The 23,274-nt window shown below is 39.4% G+C and overlaps 1 protein-coding gene across 1 annotated transcript; it reads left to right on the top strand.

Moving 5' to 3' along the window:
* The first annotated feature begins 5,757 nt into the window (after positions 1 to 5,757).
* slc35f4 (solute carrier family 35 member F4) lies at positions 5,758 to 22,886 on the top strand. The gene is made up of 7 exons (XM_062440664.1): positions 5,758 to 5,977; positions 19,908 to 20,208; positions 20,602 to 20,821; positions 20,920 to 21,045; positions 21,129 to 21,321; positions 21,982 to 22,071; positions 22,645 to 22,886. Exons 1-7 carry the CDS (start codon positions 5,758 to 5,760, stop codon positions 22,884 to 22,886), a joined length of 1,392 nt encoding a protein of 463 aa, XP_062296648.1.
* The last annotated feature ends 388 nt before the right edge of the window (positions 22,887 to 23,274 follow it).

Genomic DNA, 23,274 nt, shown 5'->3' with positions numbered 1-23,274 from the left:
TGGTTTTGAGTGAAATATCTATTCGATAGAGAACCATGAAATTTGGTAAAAACATTCATGTCTCCCATTGCATGAACTGTAACAACTTTCATGATCCCTCAACTTTTCATGCAGTGACATCAGCAGGTTAAAATTCAAATTTGTCCAGTACTTTGGTTTATGACTAAAACCTGTAAAAGTAATCAGCCTCAGTTGTACTACTGTGCTAATATTAGCATGATAACATGCTAAAATAAGATGGTGAATATGTCAAACATTATACCTGCTAATTATGAGACTGTTAGAATGCTGATGTTAGCATTTAACTCAAAGCATAAAAACAGCATCACAGAGCTGCTCGCTCTTGTCATCAGCATGAAGGACAATATATTATCTATATATTAACCTCATCAATCTTTACCATGTTGATAAATTGTGAAAAATCTGTTTGACTCTTCCAACCATTAGTAACAAAATGAAGTTTAGCTACATTTAATGCAGACTGGGTGGATTAAAAATCCTTTACTAATCAATTAGTAACATTTATAAATGAAAATCTGGTGGTTTTTATGTAAGTGAGAAACATGAGCATTCCTTAATGGATTACCAACATTTATACAGTATCTACACTGTTTGTTTTAAGAGAAATGATAAGGCCAAGGGGATTTTTCACAACCTGGAAATTCATAAATTGTTCTTATGAACAGATTTCAACTGATCTTTACAGATAATACATTATTTATTATAATAAAGCCATTAAACACAGCAACCCTTGCATAAAAAGTACCTTATTTGAATGTTTATTCACAGTCATGTTCCTGTCAAAAGTTCACTGGTGAAACTGAAATGAAATATATAATGTAAATGCAATCTCTAATTTGAACAGCATCTGTTATAGTACACATCCTGAAGTAATCTAAAGTCTTAGCAGCTGAGAGTGAGACAGACCCCAAGCTAATATCGACGTGAACATAACTCACAATCTCGTCTAGTCAATCAGAGTAAATGCCCCATACCTGCTGTTGTCGTCCAGCCTTTGCTCCTCAGCCCCCTCACACTAGCACCCTAATCCATCATCCTGACTGCAGTTAAGAAGGATGGAGCATGCAGAAAAGCTTTGCTGAGGGATGTAACTTTGTTACCTCCAGAGGGCATAAATCTCTAACAATCGCCTCCCAGCCTCAGAAGGTGAGATCAAGTTAAACTTCACCCAGAGGAGCCTTTGTCCACTTCTACAAAAGTACATACAGTACTACTATGATTAAACACATGACATACACACACACACACACACACACATGGGAATGTGAAGGTATCATTGAGAAAAACAACAATATCCTGATTGACTCTGGTGAGAATACTTCACATGAGCATGGCCACACTGCACTTAGGCAATGAATGTGTGATCGTGCCAGAAAAAATAGCTTATGTGATGTATATCTACTTGAGTTAATGTATCTCAACATACTGTACCTACTGCACAGTAGAGATGATGAAACTCTACTTACTGTATTTACTGCAAAGTAGAGATGATGTATCTCTACTTACTGCTGGAATGAGGCAGCAATATACCAGGATGTGAGACAGCTCCCATTCCTCACTCACAGAGATTTAGGTTGTTGTAAGTCCTTAAGATATCTGAAAGATAAATCATATCTTCACAAAATGAAAGAATTATCTGGTCGACTTGACAAACAGTGTGTCCTTATTGACAGAAAACCTTTCAACAAGTGCTGAAACATTTAAACATGTGCAGTTATCTGAAATTCTAAAAATCTAATATTTGTCATTTGCATTTCAGCCTTTATTTATCTCCATGTTGAAAAATGTGCAACATGTTTAATATCTATGTTCCTAAGTACATTTCATAGGCACACATACTATGACATAAAATGCACCAGGCACAACCCCCCCCCCCCCCCCCCCCCCCCCCCCCAAAAAAAAAAAAAAAGTCAAAATATGAGCAACATCACTCTAAACTCTACTCTACACAACATCTTCTACTGATTAGATTGAGGGACCTACTGTAACATTCACAGTAATTTGGATTGGTATATTGATTGTCCTTTAACTAAAGGGTCAAATGCTAAGTGCCTTCTCACATACAAGCCACATGACGTGCTTCCAGCGTCCCCTGTCAGGCAACATTAAATCATATGTTCATGCTTTAACACTGAATAGCTGTACATGGAATGGTTTTTTGACCTTTAGAGAAATTGATACCTAGTCAGTTGCTTATGAAATTTTCATGCGCGAAAACACTTCTAGTTAGATGCAGCAGGTATGTGTTATTGAGGCTAATTGCCCGCTGGGTCTGATGTACAGTACATGTGACGGTGGTGAACTTCCTATTACAGCATGTTCAAACGGGCAAGAAACATTACAGGGAGTGAATTGGCTTGATGGAGAAGCTAAGCACTGTGGATCGTCTATTTTTAAAAATGCAGTCTGGTCAATGTATATATTATTTATATGTGGATTGGCATCCTTAAAGGAGAGCAATCAGATTCAATTGCCTCCTTGAGGCAAATCAACTTTTGTTGCTGAAGAGAGAAAAGGAGGAAACCCTATAGGCTGCTTAGTGCTCTGTGAGACTTCATAAGCAGGTGACTGTGTTATTCTTTGCAGATGGAGACATCAAAGAAAGGTCACATCAGGCTTCAAAGGACATTATGGTATTTTATCTTGTGCACTGTCACAATAGATACTCACTGTTGCCTCTACCATAAGTAGAGACACATCTCATAAGCTATTTTTTTCTGGCATGATCACACATTCATTGCCTAAAATATGATTATTCATCCCATAACTCTGCTGTGATAGGATTATTTATTCGTCTTTGTACTCATGCCTTTCTCTCTCTAATTAAAGCAACACATTACCAAAGAGACATGATGATCAAAGTTACTAAATAGCTACTGTATTTACCACGGTTTCAAACGTGACCTCTGCGGGCCAACACACCATGCAGCCAGAGCTCAGCTCAATGTATTCAAATGACAACCCCTTCCTCTGCCGAACAGCCCTCTTTCTCTCTCCCCACCACAGGAGCCAGGTTATCTTTAGTGCACATAGAATATTTATACAGCAGGTGGCTCGGGAGTTGGTCATTGATCTCTAAGGTGACTTGCCGAGCCTCCGTGGGGGTTGCTGGTGTGTTGGGGTTGGCCTGCAATGAAGTCACATGGGACATATTGTCTCCTCGATGTGTCTATTTTGTCCACTTAGGAAAAGGATTATGTTTTATGGTTGAATGCCTACCACAAGCACCAAACAGAAGAAAATATGTGCTTTTACAGCAAGTTCTGCTCAAACAATTATTTGACTGATCTCCAAAAATACACAATCTCCCATCATCATAATCAAAATCTGCATCTAAAAATAGAAGCCACACTTTTTGCACACACAAGCTGCAGGATAAAAGAAGAAGAAAAAAATATCTTAAACTAAAACAGGTACAGCAAAGAGAAATATTTGGAGTTCTAATGAGCCACATTGCAGTGTTGAAGCTCGGCTCCTTTGATTTATTCTCCTTAAATACTAGAGGTGAGAGAAGAGGAAGGTAAGACAGTGTTACTTATACACAGTGACTCGTGTTGGGGATGCTCTGAATGCAAATCATGTTAACTGAGATTGAAGTCAGCCTCGTTCCATCTTCATTGCAGGGGGACAATTAGAGATAATATTAGAGAAGATGTCAGGATCTCACGATAGCTTTTATGTTATTGCTCCAAGGACTGAATGATTTCTTTAGAGATCATTTGACACTGACATGTTCTTGCACTATTTAAAGTCTAAAAAGGCAGAACTTGCATTGTCACTGCTCATGCGTAAACGGTTTTCTTAATGTGGGTTATGGCTAAAAGGGCTTTTAATGAGCCCACTGCTGTCAGAGAGCAATTTCCCCCTTTGAGCTGAATTCTTTTAGAATGCATTAACTACTGATAGAAACAATAACTTAGACAACTACCTTAGACTTGAAAGAGAGCAACCGACACATAATCTTCTAATGTAGTTGTTTACATTTTGTATTGCATAACTATACAGAATTGTAAAGCACCACAACTAAAGTAGGCGATTGAAGAAAACTTTTTTTGGACTGCAGCTGCAAAGACTTGTAAGAAAAGTGTCCAATAATAAATTAGCAATTTTCAAAAGACGTGGAGAAACTTTCTGGGCATTGGCATTTCATTGTTACAGCCACAAAGCTGTCCCTAAACTGAATGTGTGAGATAAGTGCTTTGGAGCACAAACAAACTGAAACAAAAGAACATGAGGTGGAGATTGGTTTAGTAAGTAAGAGAGGGGGAGGAAGCACTTCTGGCGTCCAAGGGCATCATAAACCCAAGCATGTGTCTGCACAACAATGCCAACAGGGGCGCAAATTCTCCACACACTGGGAATCAATTTCACACAGAGAGTGGAGGACTTGGAGAGAGGCGTAACGGAGAGACACTTAAATACTGCATCTTGTGTTATTGGATTTGGAGCCCAGTTTCCTGTTTTTTTTGTGTGCACTGCATCTGCAAGCTGGGGGATCCAGTCAAGAGGAGCTTCCCCAAGCCAGCCTGAAAACCTGTGGCCAGCTGAGGAAAAGAGATTGTTCTGGGGTTTACCTTAAAATATAATTCACGTCATAATAAGTGCTTGAAAATAATAAGAAAAAAAAACTTTATTTAGTATGGCATACAGTAATGTGCACAAACTTTATAATCTGTGTGCTCTTATACTAACAGGGAAACATTTCAAACAATTGCTGAAAATAAAAAAAATAGCACGTATGGCCCACATTCAAGTGTCATCAATAACTGTGAACCATGCAGCATGTGAGAAAAAACTGTACCATACTTGTTTCACATACATATTTTATTGTGAACAACAAATGTAAACATCACTGAGAGGTCCGGCAGGATGATGCAGCAGAAATGGTCCACAAATAAACCAAAAAGGAATAATAATAATAATAAAAATAATTTTGAACTGTCTGTGTTGTTTTTAATCTATTTTCATGTGGGTTTAAATGAGAGCTTAACATTTATCTGATCTGTTAGATTGAGTTTGTCTTCTATTATAGTTTGCTATTCTCAACACACCTCTAGACATGCACAGTTATTTTAGACTGAATACCTGTCATTGATTGATGCTGAAAATCAAAAAATAGCCTACAGAGATCAATGAAGCTCATTTTCAAAAAGCAACTCCTCAGCCACCAAATCCAAGTCCCAGCCCAGATATTTCAGGAACATTATGATACTAGAGGTGACATTACAGTCAAAGAATCCCTTGCGAGAATACATTATTATAGGAAAGTCATAGAGGCACATTAGAGAGATTAAATATACACTTAAGAAGAATAACTGAGAGCCATAGAGGCACTTTATAAAAAATAATAGAGATAGCCTGCCATACATAATGAGGAAATTCCATAAACACTCTTCGGTTTGTGGCATTGATGATGATTTTTATGAGTCTGTTTTTGTGGTGGCTGTTAATTATTGTTGGCTCATCTGCTCCTTACTGCTGACTACAGCCAAGTTTTTTCTTTCTCTTTTTATTTAATTGAATTCAAAGCATGTGGTAGTAGTGACACGCCCCCTAGTGTTTCATGTCCGCCAGCCTCCTGGAGTTCGATACCCTTGCTCTGCGTCCAGGAGCATCACTGGAGGAATGTAAGTGTGGATTTGGATGTCTGCCCCTTGCTGCTGATTGTTGATGCAGCCCCATGGTGATCAGGGTCCATCTCCGCTCTCTTCTGATCTCTGCCCGCTCGGACCTACAATGATAAGCACAGAGAGTGTTTTGGAGAGTGGAGACCAGCCTTACATCCCGCTGCAGCTCCTGAATAACAAACACTTGCCGGGCAAGGCGACGCCGACTGCTGTCTTAATGGACACCAGCAGCCCCGTAGTGACAGCCAACGGGGTGCACGACATAGAGGACAGGATTCTGAGGATCACTGGCTACTACGGCTACAACCCGGGATACTCCAGTCATAGAAGTGAGTGAGTGAGAAGATGGAAAAACTAAGTAGAGTGATGGGACAATCTCACGCTTTTCTTTGCCAGGTGTGAATGAAAGAAATGCAGTTTTATGTAAATATTATGATAAAAAGATATTTGTAGCCTATCAGTGAATTTGACACCGATACAGAAAAAAAACATTAATAGGGTGTTGTAATGCGGTTGCTGTGGTTTGCGGAAGGTAAAAAAGCAAAAAAAAAAATCTCGAAAATGTGTTTTTAATTTTAATTAGGCCATTGTGGGAAACCACTCTTGCAAACTCAGCTAACTGGGTTTTACTTGTAGCTATTATGGAGCAGAATGATGTCAATCACTGGCATTATCAGCTGGGGGCAAGCTGATGCACAGGCCCATCCATCTCTGAGACACAATATGATAGAGAGAGAGAGAGAGAGAGAGAGAGAGAGAGAGAGAGAGAGAGAGAGAGAGAGAGAGAGAGAGAGAGAGAGAGAGAGATGCAAAAACAAAACACTCAAGCAAAGTCTCATGAACAAATTATTGTGCCAATTTCAAATTCAGTTTCCAAGATTATCTCAACTGGGCTGGGCAATATGGACTTAATCAAACATCATGAAACTTTTGACCAAAAACCTTTATATCATAATTGCTACAATATAGTAGAGATGACTATTGGTGCTTTCACAAAATATGTACACAATGAGATGTTTGATAAACAATCACAACTAATGTGAGTAGACGAATAATAGAATAGAACAGCCTGGTAAATTCAGAAAATTACATAATTTCACTGTAATGCTGACTTTAAAGCTAGGAAAAGAAAATACTTATATCATGATATTACAATATCCAAAAAGACAATATCTAGTCTCAAATCACAATATCAATATGTTTCCCAGCCTTAACTGTAGCTTGATATTGTTCAGATCAAATAGCCTACTCATGTTAGTGAAGTCTGCAAACAATCAATTACATGGCAGCCTGTTTGCAATCCATTGTCAGCTACCTCATGACCTACTTGAGATATGGCAGGACTTCATCACGTTATGCTTCTCTCAATGTGGCTTTTGATTGGTGGAGCTCTGAATTCTGACATGGAGACAATGACGGGGACTGGAGGACAGAGAGCTGATGATGCACTTTGTTCAGGGATGATCTTTAAAATCTTGCCCTCCAGTTTATAAAGGCAGTGCCAGTGGGATTACAGGAGGAGAAAGACCAACCGTTGCAATCTTCTGCACACAGTCAATTAGTGGTTTTACAAATGGCTTTATGGTAATAAAACAAGTTGTGCAGACCATTTCAACAAGGCCTGCTATGCTTTCAGTATCTGACCTCTCTGTTACATAATTGGCGTGTTCGCTGTATTTTTTTGTCGCTCTCTACTAAAAGTATGAAAAGGAGCTTTTCTTGAATAACCTGCCCCCCCCTCAAAAAAGGGCATCTAACTGTAATCCTCTTGTGATTTAGATGCCAATACATTTCCGCCCAAATGGATTGGACTTGTCATGCAAGCTCCCCAAGGTCTCCCTCTGGCTGTTACATAAAAGCTCAACTACAAATTCATGATTTACATGTCCAGAAGAAGATGTACTCTGATTGTTAGGATGTTCTCTCCCAAATCCAGTGCTGAAACCTGACACTATGCATTACTGCGGCTGAGTAACAAACCAGTTTTAAATCTCAAAGGAAATGTGAGTATGCAGATTATTCAATCAAGATCATGTCTAACTGAGGCTGTTTCAGATACTCCCTTTGAGATGAGTTGATACTACCACAATGGATTTTTAGATAGAAGCCGAGGAAAAGGAAATGAGGCTGCCTTTCATTAACTGCCTCTTGTTTATCAGAGGTGTCAGTTGCAGTAGATTACTCATGAATGCAATTTCATTTGAGAATACATCTACTCATCCAGATTAATCTGTTGAAAGAATACCTGATGAACGAAGGGCAACCCAAAACTTTAAATTGGAAACAGATTGAAAAACTTTAACAATTCCAGGACCTTTGAAACATGGCAGTAATGAACTTCTCTCAGGCTGTATCCAATACAGCATTGTTGTCTCTGGTGCCAAAAGTGATAATTAGGCAAATGAATGGTTCTAGTATAATCTTGTGCCTACATTTTTTAGGTAAAATATAGAACTCTGTTATCAATTGCCACAAATTGACATCGAACAAATAATTTCAGCAGGCACACTGACACAGAATTCATTGTTGCGTATTGGTGATTTTTAAATGTTTTAATGTTTCCTTCTTTTAGTGACACTTGAATGGTAAGATGCCATATGCGACTATCAATATATTCATATTGCTGCCAATCCACCGGCCTGTTTCTGTCCCATCTCATTGCCTGCTGTATATTGTAGGAGAGAAAAATGAAAGATGGGATGTCATCTGTGCTGTTATTTCAGTGGCAAGGAGCAGGTGTGGATTGTAATAACACTCATACCAAGGCTATAAAAGCTGGTGCATCTGTGAGCTCAGGGGTTATTTGATTTGAGAGACATTTCCCATTTTTCTGATGAAATACACCATCTGTACAGCTCTGTGTCTCTCAATCTATCCATCAACACATTTTTGTGCATGCCAGAGTCAACAGAAGGTATTGCTCGGGGCAGCACGCTTGTCACAATTCTTCCTGCTTTCACAGCTATTAAACATGCTGTTGCTGGTACTGTCAGGGAGAAGGAGTCCGACTATATTGCTCATATGCAAACCCGACTTCCTCTTAAATTAAATGATATTTGGTAATTCTTGGGAAGTAGAATATGAAAGGTCACTCTGTTTGTTGCCTGAAACCGTCACATTCATTTAGTCAGCTTTTGTTCACACAATTGTAAACTTTGAGTTGAGAATGACACGTCCCTCAAGCTGGTGAGTATCATTTTCCATAAAGGGTGAGACAAAGGAGCACGTAAATAGAACAGTGGGCTCATCCTGTCAAGCCTATGGGGTAATGATATATTTAGTAAGATTGTGTTGCCAGTTTGTTATTACCACTTGCCATCTGTGTAGAATTACAAGATGCCTCAGAGGGGGACTGTGTACTACATTTGGAGACAAGGTTTAGGCTGTGATACATACAGCATAGTTATGATATACTGCTACTCTTAAAAATGCCTTTAAGAGTGTATATAATGGTCTATGTGAATGCTGTGTGTGAAAAGTTAATGCAACTCTAAATAAGCAAAGTGCAACATTTCCTGTTGCACCACTTTATTGTGGGCACAAGAGAGAAAAAAAGAAATTGAATTGACTAAAAAAGACTGGGCAGCATATTTTTGGCTTCTGCAAGAGCAGACAACAATAATGTGCTGTAAATGCTTCCTCAGCATCTCCCAGAACACAATAATTTGCTGTGTATCTTGTTTTGAATAGCTAATTTAGTAAAGGGCAAGTCTCTAATGCTGGCACTCTCCCCGCTGGGTGAATTGGTAGGGTGCAGGAGAAATGACAGGTACTTGCAGTGGCAGTCTCACTCAGCATTGTGTCTGTGTTGTTCACCGCTGGCATCCCAGCAAGACAACGTCACACACAAGCACTCAGGGAGAAATTATGAAGGAAAGGCATTAAAGTAATTTATCACCATGCAGTATGTTATGTGCACTTTAGTCCACAGAGAAAGTATGGAGGGATATACAAAGAATATAAACACACTTTTCAATTCATTCTTGTACATATTAGTAATTCACTTTGCATTCATGAGACAATTCATAGCTAGTGTTAACACCAGGTGAAATTTCACTTTCTTACTCACAACATTCAGTATGTTCACGCACTTATTTTTGACCGTCTGGTTCCCATGCCCGCTCACTCAGAGCTATTTATAACGAGCCTAGCGTCGAATGGGATATGAGCTTTGCCTGAATGACTCCTGGAGTGCTGTTCGTCTCACATTCTCCTGGGAATCGGCAAAACACTCTCCATGTAGCCTAATGGATACAATATGTCTTCACAGGAGTTACAGAACTGCTGACCTGTACTCATGCCAATGTGTTATTGGCCACATTTTGTAGTGTTGCATGTCAGATGACTAAATATTTTGGCTGGCTCCAGCAATTTGCTTCACAGTTGAAATATTTTTCCTGTGAGGAATTTTCTGTGATCCAAAAGTAATGTTACATAATATAACAGCCCAATATGCATAAGGTTTGTAATGGCCTTTCCATCAAATTGGGCAATGCTCAGCAGCAACTGTCTTGTCAGTTGCTTAGCAGTGCCCTCATGTGGTCTGTAAACGCAACATCAACAGTAAGCTGACTTTCCATAGGCCCGAGTAAAATGCCAGACAGTAAATGTCACTACTTAGTACTTTATCTATAATCACTACCTCCACGTTTTAATCACAGTGGAGAAACTATGCATTTTTTTATTTTATTTTTACAACCACAACTCACTGTGTCTTGCAGGTCAAGTCAAGATATAGCTTTAATTTAATTGTTTCAATTGAGTGCCCATTCCCCTATATAAAGTATGTAATATTCTCTGTATATCTGGGCTTACCTTCATGCTGCCTCCTCAAATTTATGGAGGTGACAGGAATTTAATTTATTGGGCTCAAATGCCTTAAAACTGGCATTTGAAGAACTCAATAACAACTTGTCTTTCCTGAGGCTTTATTACTAACTAGACCAAGTGGGCATCTGCACTTGGACACCAGAGACTAAGAAGCTGAGAAAACCCAAGGTTGACTTCATGTCAATAGTTTTTGGTGTTTTGATTAACTGCACATTTTTAAAGAATTTTGACCTTTAAATCACAGGGTCAACTAAGACATAGTTGATCATATCTAATTATAGAGGGTCCTGTATCAAAATTTAGCTTTAAAACATTTTTTTTGTTACATTCATATACAGAGACAGGTAGGATAAGGTAGTACTTCAGCAGAGAGGCATATAGTGAAGCTTGAAGGAAGAGGACCACACAGAGACTTTATTTTATCAGCCTTTTCTTTATTTAAACAGTGTTATGGTGATTCAAAGCCCAACGTTTCATCTTACACCTTCAGCAGCGGCCAAACAGGAATAATGGGATGGAAAATCTTTTTATACATTTTTTAACAACACACAAGACACCCTATAGGATAATTGCATCATTCAATCATCAAGTAATCATACCACTACAAAATAATCAAAGCTAAATAATGACAGTCAATTTAGCTTGTAAAGAAACACCTCAAGCCAAGCTCTTCATTCAGTCCAATGGTGTTTTTCATTTTCATTTTCTACAGAAGAAAAATACTGCATGAAAACTGTCTAGAGAGAAGTCTGTGGATTATCCTGAGAAATTGGAACAATATTTTTTGATTCATGCTGTTATTGCTCTTATTATATGCTTTCAGTACTTGAGTACTACAAATAAAATTCCATTTGTTTCCAATGTATTGTGTTGATGGCAAAAGATTAGCAGATATCTTGCTACAAAATCTTGCATACACTGCAAGACAGCATGGTCTTATTTTATCTTATGTCCATGCACCTGTAATGCAATTCATCCTATTCACCACTAGGTGTCCCCATCTTCCATTGTTCCAGCTCCTTTGGTGACATGAGGTCAAGTGAACAGAGATACATCTGACAGTCAGCACTTTAGCCAGTAGCTATCTAGTCCCTTTTACAGCTAAAATTAGCTGCAGGTATCATTCATCCTCCTCTTTGCTCCTGGTCCTTGTTGAGATTTGATGAGTGACAGAGAGGTGCTAAAGACAAAGAACCGTGTACCGTATAACTGAGGAGTATTGGCAAATCTAAATGACAAAAGAGTCTGAATGGGTTGAGTGCGTCAGTGCACGGGAGAACAGCTGTTGCTATGGAGGTAAAGAGGGAGGACGTTTTACTATTTTGTGCTTTGATCTGTGATGCAACAGTATGATTATCTGATATACACTTGGTTGCTAGTTTATTAGGTACACCTACCTATGCTATATTGTAATGGGCAGTTCTTGTTTAAACTTTTTTTTAGAGAGGTAGTAGTTTCTGGTGCTGTTGAATTTGTATGTTATAGTGGGAGGTGTACAGTTCTTTGTGCTTGATGTCATGTTGTTGGGCTGCAAAACTCTTGAAGAAACAGAAAATGGAGTGATGAATGCGTATGTGAAAGAAACCAAACAATGCATACAAGTGAACAAACACCAGTATAAAAAGAGAGAAATCAAGCCCCTGCAAACATTTAGTCCTTGATCCAACATTTAAAATTGAACCGAGGACTCCTGCAGTGCCTTTGCTCAAGGTATTTCTCTTAATCTAATAATGATTAGCATCCTGGGCTCTGCTGACTGCATCGTTTTTCTGTCCCCTCCCTGTCTAGCTTTTGGCTCCACTCATCAGCAGGGCTATTTTTAAGTTTAACCCTCCTAGTCTCAGGGGATCCTTACCCCCAGCTCATCCCCTGCTTACACCTGACCAAACGTTAGTTTCATGCCATGCTTGCATCACACACTTAATGCACAAAAACTTTAAACAAGGCTCAAATGCATTTGCATTAGTGCTGTGCTCATTCTGTCACATTGAGTTGTGATGTCAAATAAGTGTGCTTAGACAGTGGCAATGTCCTAAAAAAATAACAACAGTCTTGTCTTTTCAAAGTGTGCCCCAAATATTGAATTCTGCATGCTAAACAAATAAATTACCATGGTATTATTAGAAGGTGGTCCTGCATTTTTTTCCATTTTAACAATCAGCCAAAAAATATCTGTGTTATCTGTGTCTTCTCTCTCAACAATGCTCTGACCCGCAATGCTCTCTGTTGCAGTGCCAAAACTTTGGCTGATGACTATAGGAAAGCAGTGAGAGATGAGAAGGGAGGGGTTCAGGCTTCAGGGTGATAATGATATAATGAAAGAGATCCTGGAGAAAACATGACTATAAAATAGCACCAACATCTCATTTACAGCTAACTGTATTCTTAATGGACTAATTTAGACAAAGGGACTTTGCACTTACTGTACTGTTTGTTTGTTTGTTTGTTTGTTTGTTTGTTTGTTTGTTTGTTTGTTTGTTTGTTTGTTTGTTTGAATGATTTGTCTTTGTGAGGTCACTATTGTATTTGCAGCTGGCTTAACTTGTATTGACTTCAGTGGTGTGAGGGTAAGCATACCATAGCATAAATTATATTAAGATTATATTACAGGCTACAAAGCCTTGTGTGTCTGACCACATCCGCATACGCTGGACACTGATACACCACTTATATAAAGGCTCAAACAATACTTAGGTCCATTAAATCTTCAGATAGATAAACTACAGCTAGAGGTAGAATGGCTAGAGGGCTTTCCTTGAGATGGAATCTCCTGACCACAGTCTTGAGGGTACACAGCCCAGACTGACCCTACAATGGCTGCTTGAGGAAGGGTTTTCCTTGACTTTGCTGAAAAAATCATGGTACAAGTTTTGAAATTTCATTGAAGTAGTGTCATCACAATATAAATATTTATTGTCAAAATACCCCATTAACAGTAATTGTCCTTCACAGAAATCCTCACTTTAAGGAACAGCTTGACATTCTGGAAAATGTGCTTATTTTTGCCAAGAGTTAGATGAGAAGATTTATATCAGTCTTAATGAGACAGGTGTTGATATGCTCATCCAAATCTCGGCAAGAAAACCAATACGTTTTGGTAATCAGTGTTGGTTGATTAGGATAGGAGCTCTATAACTTCCATGTTCCTATTTATGAATAAATGGAAACTTTGAACCAATTTATGATGGTTAATAGTACTTCATTCAAGTGATTGACATAGTTGACAGTTCTTTATTGTTATGTTCCAGGTGCTGATGGGTCTACTAGATTTGATTAGGTTAGATTACATTAGATTAAATTAGATTAGATTAGATTAGATTAGATTAGATTAGTTTAGATTAGAGAAAATGTATTAATTCCCTAGAGGAGAAACTCATTCAAGAAACTTTACTAATCCCCTAGAGGGGAAAGTCATTATTACTGTTGGCTAGTTTAAAGTATAACAATGCAGCATTTAGTCTTGTTACTTTAATGGTTAAATTGTACCATATTTCCCTCTGAAATGTTGTAGAGTAATGATATACAGTCTCACATAGTAAAAATATGCAGTTTTGTACAAGCATATGAAATTCAGCTTAAGTTCAGTACTTGTATTGAGTGCCTCTGCTGAAAGATGTCTAATGGCAAAGTACATGATGAAACTAGGAGGAAACAAACATAGACTATATTTTACTTGTTTTTGTACCAACAGAGTTTATGTCGGTAACAGATAATCAGGTTCCAGGGGATGAATTATTGATTTAAAAGTTGAACATGTTTACACGTTACACTAATCTTTTTAAATATTTAATGTATTACATTATCTGTATCCTACTGTATATGCCATGCTGTGGAGGATGGGAAGTATCAGAAGCATTTTGTAGTAGTGATGTGTGGATGTGTGAGGACCATGTGGGCAGATGCCTCTTTATCCCTCCTCTAAATACTGAGAGCACTAAGATAGCCTCAGTGGATGATAGAATTCACATGCATGTATTTTTCACAGCTCAACTGATTGCAGTTGCAATGGTAAAGGCAACAGGAGAGAGCTCTACCAATAATCTGATTCTCAAGGATTAAGTAAAGAGCAGGAGATGTGCCAAGAAAAGAAAGAGTCATTAGACATTAGACAGAGGATATAGTGAGAGACAGGAAGGGATGCAGTGAGAAGCCTGGTCAGGTAGAAAGGGGAGGGAAGGGAGGAGGGAGGAGAAAAAGAGGGGGCAGCAGCTGATGCAGCATAATTAACCAGGGCTACTTGGTTACCTTCCAAACAAAGCTGCTGATTTGTGGAGCAAAAGAAGAGGAGGGGAGAAGCGAGTGAGACAGAGCGAAAAGAGGAGGGGGAGGATAGAAAGAGATGAGGGTTGTGATTGCGCCATGCCACATACACTTGAATCTCAGTCTCCCTTGGAGACAGTGGCAGTGCTGGATCACGGCATGACAGTGCAACAGTAGAGTCTCCACTTCACTGCACTTCCACTGAGCTATCTCCACTGAGCTGTGTCACTATCCAGACAGACAGAGAGAGACTGAGAAAGAAAGAGAGAGAGAAAGCGAGAAAGTGAGAGAGAAGCAAAGCGTAAGCACCAGTACAGCGAGAACGCTAGGCTGGAGAGGAACGGAGAGTCCGGACTGGGGTGCTTGGAAGAAGACAGAAGAGTTGACAGACATCTAAGAGGAGAGGAGCAGTCAAGAGCGTGAAGAAGAAGCGGAGGAGTCAGGATGCACGGAGCAAGCAGGCGGAGCTGCTGAACTTACAGCAGCAGCAGCCCAGGCACACATACTGACACACACACACACACACACACACACACACACACACACACACACACACACACACACACACACACACACACACACACACACACACACACACACACACACACACACACACACTTCCCAGGGAAGGACAGTGTGTTGTGCCCCCAGCGGAGGATGAAGAAACACTCAGCCCGAGTGGCTCCTCTCAGCTCATACAGCACTCAGGTCCTGACCTGCCCCGTCTCTGAAGGTAAACTACAAGAACTAGAGGGGGTCAAGATGCCATATATTAGACTTATATTAGATGTTTTATACTTTATGTGTATGTTTTTTGCATGAACTGATGTATTAGCCTTAATTAGTGCTAACCTGACCATAATAACACTCAAACATTGTTTGACACTATTGAGTACATTTATCTTTATGGCCAGCATTTACAAGTGACAACACATTTTTTTTTCATGTGCACTGAAGTGTCATAAAGGGTGTGAAAGTATTCATATGAAATACATATAATGTGAAGGTGGTGTGTGCTAATTAGGCCTGTGATGCGAGGATTTTGAACATGTAAAATCAGAAATGATGGTATCAGCAAATAACTGCTTTTCCCCAGGACTATGTGACAGTTAAACTCAAGATGATGTAAAAAAAACAAACAAACAAACAAAAACAAAACTAATTTGTATCATTCTTTAATGTGTTCTGAGATTCATGCAGGCAGAGTTGAGAAGCTAAATGTGTTGACAGGAAGTGTAGTAGCAACAGCATATGTCTGTTTTTTTCTGGCTGCCCTGTGTGGCCCAGCACTGATGTCAAAAAACAATCACACTCAAGTCAGCTGTCCTTCCCTTCTCAGATTGGCTATTTCTACTCTCAACTCTACAACATCGTTATCCATAAGAGCCTTGAACTTCATCTAAATTCCTCCACCCTTTATGTCTGTAATAGAGACTTCAGTGAGATACCTCTAATCACCTTTTCATCTGTATCATCACCACTGTGCCCTCTTTTGGCCCAATTTAGATAAAGACTAAAAGCTGTTTGACCTGTATTAAGCCTGACTAACATGGCTGACGGGTCTGTGAGCTTCGTATTGGATTCATCAATAGTCCATCCATCAATGTCACGGGCATGCAGCGTCAGTGGCAGGGATAAAACACAGAATGGATTGAAATGTGAAGTTCGAGAAGCATAGTGCGTCACAGGGTGGATAAGCCCTTTTAATGGGTGCATCGCTGGGATTTCTGTATTGAAATGGCACAATGCTAATGCATTGAAATATTCCTTTTTAAGTCATTGTAAGCTAGCCAACCACTACTTGTATGAATATAAATATTTTATGCAGATTAAAAGTGTAAAGTATTGTAACCTTAAAAAACATTCAAATTTAGTCATTTTCTTGATTCTGATTTTACTAAATGTTAACATTTTTATGTATATGTGGAAAGTCTATGTTTAAACTCTAAGGTATTTATTGTTTTATGTAATGACATTATGTAATGACAAATCCAAAATCTACTGTACAGTTAAGCAGTAATCCTGAATGTCGCCCACCAAAATGGATCATCTCTATGTAAGAGAAACATAAATATGCACCAAATTATTTGTAACAGCTGGAGCTCAATGAAGAAGTCTAAATACTTGAAGACTACTCCTCTTTAGTTACTGTGAGTTGTCTGACATGAACCTCAAATAGTACTCTTTCTGCTTTTGTGAAGTATTTTTGTGCAATACTGAGCTGCCATGTTGTTCTTGTTTCCTCTGCAGCTTTTTAGCAACAATGTTTGTCAGCAATAACACTGTCTGCTATGAGAATACGATTTTTGCCATGAGAACTGCTTTTTTGAAGCACGGGAATACTAGAGTTATAATAATACTGCATCTTGGCATTAGATCAAACTATAGTGGCTTTTAGCTCAGGATTGAAGTACCCATATCCAAAAACTAAAAGCTTTAGGTTTTGTCTGTGTTGTTGGTGAAACAGGAACCATATTGCTTGGTGGATGAAGAGAAGCAGAAATAAAGAAAATGAATAAAAAGGTGCTTCTCTCTGGTAGAAAAATCTCAGTTTCCCAGCTAGCAATCACCAAGCTCATTAGGTTGATTACAAATCTGAGCTGTGACAGAATGTAATTAAACCAAATCCCTCAGTGATCCTGCAGAAAAGAAACTGTATCGTGTTGAACATTTTGCTTTCACTACATAGCATAAATCTGCAACCTGCTTAACTGAAACTGAAACAGAACTGAGTTTGACTTAATCTGTGGGAGTCATTGTCACTTTTACACTATCAAAATGTCAAAGGGGTTTTTTTTGTCATAGTTTGAGGGATCTTTGGCTTTTTCTTCAAATACTGTAGGTGTGAACTGAAGCTGTGCAGTGTGGGTAGCCCTATTATTGCCCCTTGGCGACAAATAAAGTGTTATGAATTGAATTGAATTGAATTGAATTGAATTGAATTGAATTGAATTGAATTGAATTGAATTGAACTGAATTGAATTGAATTGAATTGAACTGACTCAAGGCCAGTGCTACACTAACACAGTGGGGGGAAATATCTAAGTACATTTACTTAAATACTGTAATTAAGTACAGTTATGAAGTGCTTGTGCGTTACTTGAGTATTTTTATTTTATGCTACTTTATACTTCCACTCAACTACAATTCGACTTATCGTTATTGGTTACTTGTCAGATTAAGATTTTACATTTTAAAAAATATGATAAACTTGTCAATTACAACATATTAATGATTAAACCAGCTGTTTTTGGATTGTTACCCTTTACAGCTTCAGATGTCTAGCAGTTCTGCCAAAGAGTAATTTCCCCTCTAAACTTTTCAGAAAAAGTGTTTGAGGCCCCGACATAGGCAGTGCAAAGATGTGAATATAAATTATTGTGGGTTTTTTTTCCATTTCACACTTGTGATAAAGATATATACTTATATTTATATGAAATGATGATAATTATAAATTACCATTAAAAAACATATACAGAACACATATATAGGAAAAATAAATAAATAAATGAATATATATATATATATATATATATCAGTGCATATAGGACAACATATATGCCGAAATACCTTTGATAGGTCAATATCAGCCGATAATAATGGCTGACAGACATATCGGTTGGGCTCTACAATTAATTGAGTTAAGGATCTGAGTACTTCCTCTGCACTGCACTGACGTAACTCTCCAGTCTGTGATTTTATATTAACCATTCTTGCTTGGGGATAACAGTCACGGCCAACACTTAACTTTAATACTCTCACTGAATGCCAGCAATGATCTCATGCATGCATTAGGCTTATAAAGTATGTTTGGCTGGACTGTTTCTGAATCAATTTGTCTTGAAGGATTAAAGTGACCCTCCTGTAAAAAAAAAAACCCATTTAACTCGATGAAAAGTTTTGTGGCATTTCACCTCTCTGCGTCCAGTAAACAGTGTGGATACATACATGGTAGATTATGTGTTATGTATGTATGTGTAGATGTATTTGTTAATGAGATGGTTCAAAGTTGTATTGCACGACACCAAAAATGTCTTACTTGAACTGCAAGTGCAATCTATTTTCATTAGACATGTCAGTTACTTGTACTCCCATTGCTTGATTTTCTGCTGAGGTCCCTTTTCCATAACAAAACAATCTTAGATGCCCTGCTATTGTAGGGGGAGATACTAGCTGTACAACTTAAGCGCTAGTGTCTGTAGCCATGGTGGAAATGTCAGAGCTTCACATGCTGAGCTAGCAAAGAGAGCACAGGCAGCAAACACCCGGCACATGTCATCTTTTATTCCTGCCCTGGTGTAAATTGATCACACTGTTAAAAGGTAAAGAACGGATCTGAGCTCTCTCCGGAAATGCTCACACACACACACACACACACACACACACACACACACACACACACACACACACACACACACACACACACACACAGCACTTCCCATATTATACAGTACAGTTAAGGCTCAGAGGCCGTTCACTACTGCAGTCCATTAAGGCATATCTACCATGCGTCAGTGATATTTGATTAAAAATGATTCCTCTAAATCTTCTTTTCTAAATCTATCCATCTATCTATGATAGTTATACTGTATAATTTTGGTGACAGATAATTTGTCTGGGTTAGGGTTTTTTTTTTCATGTTTCACTGAAATCCAAAGGAATCATTTCCATTGCAGGATTGTGCAAACAATCAAAACAGAGGCTGCCATGAGCTCCAAGGTTGACATGACTTTCTTGTGGAATGTCATGTGGTTAGGTTTACTCTTGCTTTGGGGGCATCAGGTTTCTGTGCAGTACGTGCCTCATCATGCAGCAACAAAGTTATTTATGACATGCACAACCACAATGCTAACCCAACACATTTTTAACAAAGCCTTTCTTTATGCATTAGTGCCTTTACAGCAAGAAATGCCAACTGTGGTAGTGAACACTGAAGAGGATTGATCAATAAATGCTTATCTGATGGACTTCAGCCAGGGAGTCATTGTAGTGTATATACAGCAATACAAAAAATAGACTATGCAAAGTCTGGACATTAGACGCTTAAAGAGAGGACACTAAGTTCAAATCTAAGTAAAAAATAACATTTTAGAGGCAAATAGTTTTATATTTGTGGCTTTCTCTTCTCAATAGCTTTGCATTTTCTGTCCTCTTATTGCCTCCCACCAGGAGAGGATGGATCAGAGTCTCAAGCAGAGACACCAGGCAGCGAGACCAGTGAAGAGAGCCGGTCCTACCAGACATGCACCAACACAGCACTGAAGGTGCTGGGTGGTCTGCTGATGGTGCTGTGTGTCTCCTCCTCCTGGGTTGGCACCACACAGGTGGTCAAGCTGACCTTCCAATCGTTCTCTTGTCCCTTCTTCATCTCCTGGTTCAGCAGCAACTGGAACATCCTCTTCTTCCCCATCTACTACTCGGGACATGTGGTCATCACAAGGGAGAAGCAGACGCCCATCCAGAAATTCAGGTAGCCTTCCAACTGAATATATCTGATTTTAAGAAAAAGTGAAAGATCTTTGGTATCATGACCAAACACCAAACTGAGAAGCTGTGACTTATTATCTCTGTCAAGCAGGGTACAAGTTTATTGTAAAAGTCCTAAGAGTGGCCCTGAGAGCCCATGCTGCTCTTTACAGCCAGCTGGAAAGTTCAAACCATCCAAGAGGAACCAAGCAATTAAGCATTCAACATTTCCTTTTTTTAAGGAACCAGGACTGTTTACACTACAGGACTCTGTACTTCTGGCACAGTTCTTTTGATGTCACAGCTACAAACCTTACAAAAACAGACAATTTTCTAAGTAAAAATACAGGGTTGACTTGACGTCTGCCACACTGATTTGGTTTGTTCTCTTTAACAGGGAGTGTAGCAAGCTCTTTGGGGAGGACGGGATGACGCTCAAGCTTTTTGTAAAGAGGACGGCGCCCTTCTCAATCCTGTGGACCCTGACAAGTTACCTGTACCTTTTGGCCCTGAAGAAACTGACTGCCACTGATGTCTCTGCCCTTTATTGCTGCCACAAGGCCTTTGTCTTTCTTTTGTCCTGGATTGTCCTCAAGGATCGATTCATGGGTGTTCGGGTCTGTATGAGAACATTACATAATCATGCAGATTCTTCTTTCAGTGACAATTGTTCTTATTTCTGTGGGGTTCTGTTGGTTCTAATCTCTTCTTTTAGATTGTAGCAGCCATAATGGCCATCACGGGTATTGTCATGATGGCTTATGCTGACGGTTTTCATGGTGACTCCTTTGTGGGTGTAGCATTGGCTGTGGGCTCAGCCTCAACATCGGCTCTTTATAAGGTTAGCCCACTAACCATAATAAAGTTTGAGTCGTGTGTTACTGGTGTATATTGAGAGTTTAACATTTTCTCTTCGGTGTGCAGGTGCTGTTCAAGATGTTCTTGGGCAGTGCCAGCCTTGGAGAAGTGGCTCATTTCCTTTCCACCATGGGCTTCTTCAACCTCATTTTCATCTCATGTGTGCCCCTCATCCTCTACTTCACCAAGGTGGAGCACTGGGGCTCACTCTCCTCACTGCCCTGGGGATACATGTGTGGACTGGCAGGACTGTGGCTGGGTGAGAGTGAGGACCATGGTTTTGGGGCTGCATCCATTTAGTTACTTCAGTAATTGATTAATTTGCCAATTATTTTCTTGATGGAAAATAATTGATTATTTTTTTATCTATAAGTCAAGAAAATAGTGAAAAATACTTGTCACATTTTCTGTGAGCCCATGATAACATTTTTAAATTGCTTGTTTTGAGAGCAAGAGCAAGAGTCCACAACCATGATTGCGACTCAATGAGACAATGTGCACTTAGGCACAGAGGTGCTTTGAGCTCAGTGCTAACATCAGCAGGCTAACATGCTTACAGAGACAATGCTAACATGCTGATGAATAGCAGGTATAACATTTACCATGTTAAACATCTCAGTTTAGCATGTAAGCATGCTGCCATTTGCACCAAGGTTGTTCCAATTCATCCTAAGGGGCACATGAATATCTGCACCCAATTTCATGGCAATTGTGATCATCAACATTGCCATTCCTACTGCTCCACTAGCATGCCTCAAAACCTAAAAAGCATTTGACAGGTTCATTTTGGCATTTTTGATTAATGAATTAATGAAAATTATTCATAAAATTGATTAGTTATAAAAAATAGTTGCTGATTAAGTTTTCAATCACATAACTGTATATCAACTAATAATTTTAAATTTCATATCTTTTACAGTGTTCAACATCCTGGTTCATGTTGGTGTGGTGCTGACTTACCCCATTCTCATCTCCATAGGAACACTGCTCAGTGTGCCGGGCAATGCAGGTGGGGTTTCTTTATTCAAGTTTATTCAAGGATCAAGTATTACCTCCAATTTACTGATAATTATTTTTTGATGATTACAGTGTAAATTAATATGTGTGAAAATGAGAGTAAATGGCCACACATACTGTGGTTTTGTATTGAGAGGTCAGCACTTAGGACCACTGTGGCAAACAGATTACGCAGCATGTCTGCCGCTCTCGTCCTGGAAACCCAATCATCAGTGTGCCTCAACAGTCCCTGCAACTATTTTCTCGCTGAGGGAGGATCAGGTTGCCAAGGCGACACTAAATGCCTGCAGACGAGTTCTTTTCTTTAACCATGATGGACTTCATGAAGGTCAGTGGGTTATGGCAACCTGTCCCAGAGCTGCGGACCTCACAGAGGATAAAGTGGATCGCTTCTGCTGATTATAAGCCGCATTTGCTACATTCATCCCCTACAGCTGCAGTGTCCTGTGGTTTATCTTACTTTCTGTAATTAATCTCAATTTGTTTTTGTTTCTACCCCACTCTCATTCCCTGTCCTACCACCTGGCTCCCTTCACTGTTCCTGTGTCTTCCTCTCTTCCTGTAGCCGTAGATGTTTTGAAACATGAGGTGATCTTCAGTGTGGTGCGTCTGGCAGCCACCTGCATCATCTGCTTGGGCTTCTTGCTCCTGCTGCTGCCAGAGGAGTGGGACTCAGTCACCCTGCGCTTTCTGGCCAACATGGCAGACAAGAAGTCAGAGGAACATGGCGAGGAGCTCACAGAGTCCAGTGTCAACACCCAAAGTCGCAGTCGAGCCAATGGCACTGTCTCCATTCCTTTGGCATGACACGGTTGAAGTCCTATCTAAGCCTCTGTTAACCAGTGTTGAAGTGCTGTCTGCTCATGTTCCTCCACTGCCAACCCAGGAGGTGAGGCGGGATGACCTGTCCACATGGACTCTCTATCAGGAAGACAGAAAGGATTGTCTTAAACTTTTAAACACAGACTCGTATTTTGGAGGCTCAACACTGTCTCCATCACCACTCACTACAGGAGGGAAATATAGAACACTTATCGATTTTGCAAATTAAAAGGGTGGAAAGTGTTATTTACTTTCTTGAAATACTTACCACACTCAGTCCCGTCCCTCGCACGCACCCAAACCAAGAACTGACTGGCCTCCCCTGACTTGTTCTGCGGACTGTATTCTGTGAATATAAATATTGGCAGGGCCA

Source organism: Scomber scombrus, chromosome 19, assembly GCF_963691925.1.
Source record: "Scomber scombrus chromosome 19, fScoSco1.1, whole genome shotgun sequence".
NCBI lineage: Eukaryota > Metazoa > Chordata > Actinopteri > Scombriformes > Scombridae > Scomber > Scomber scombrus.
The sequence above is the reverse complement of the archived record's forward strand: the minus strand, read 5'-3'. Positions and strand labels throughout refer to the sequence as shown.

Excerpts from the sequence above, each read along its gene's own strand:
- slc35f4 (XM_062440664.1), top strand. The coding sequence starts at position 5,758 with ATGATAAGCACAGAGAGTGTTTTGGAGAGTGGAGACCAGCCTTACATC. Across the intron at positions 20,209-20,601 it reads ACGCCCATCCAGAAATTCAG|GGAGTGTAGCAAGCTCTTTG; the intron begins GTAGCCTTCCAA and ends TCTCTTTAACAG. Across the intron at positions 20,822-20,919 it reads ATCGATTCATGGGTGTTCGG|ATTGTAGCAGCCATAATGGC; the intron begins GTCTGTATGAGA and ends CTCTTCTTTTAG.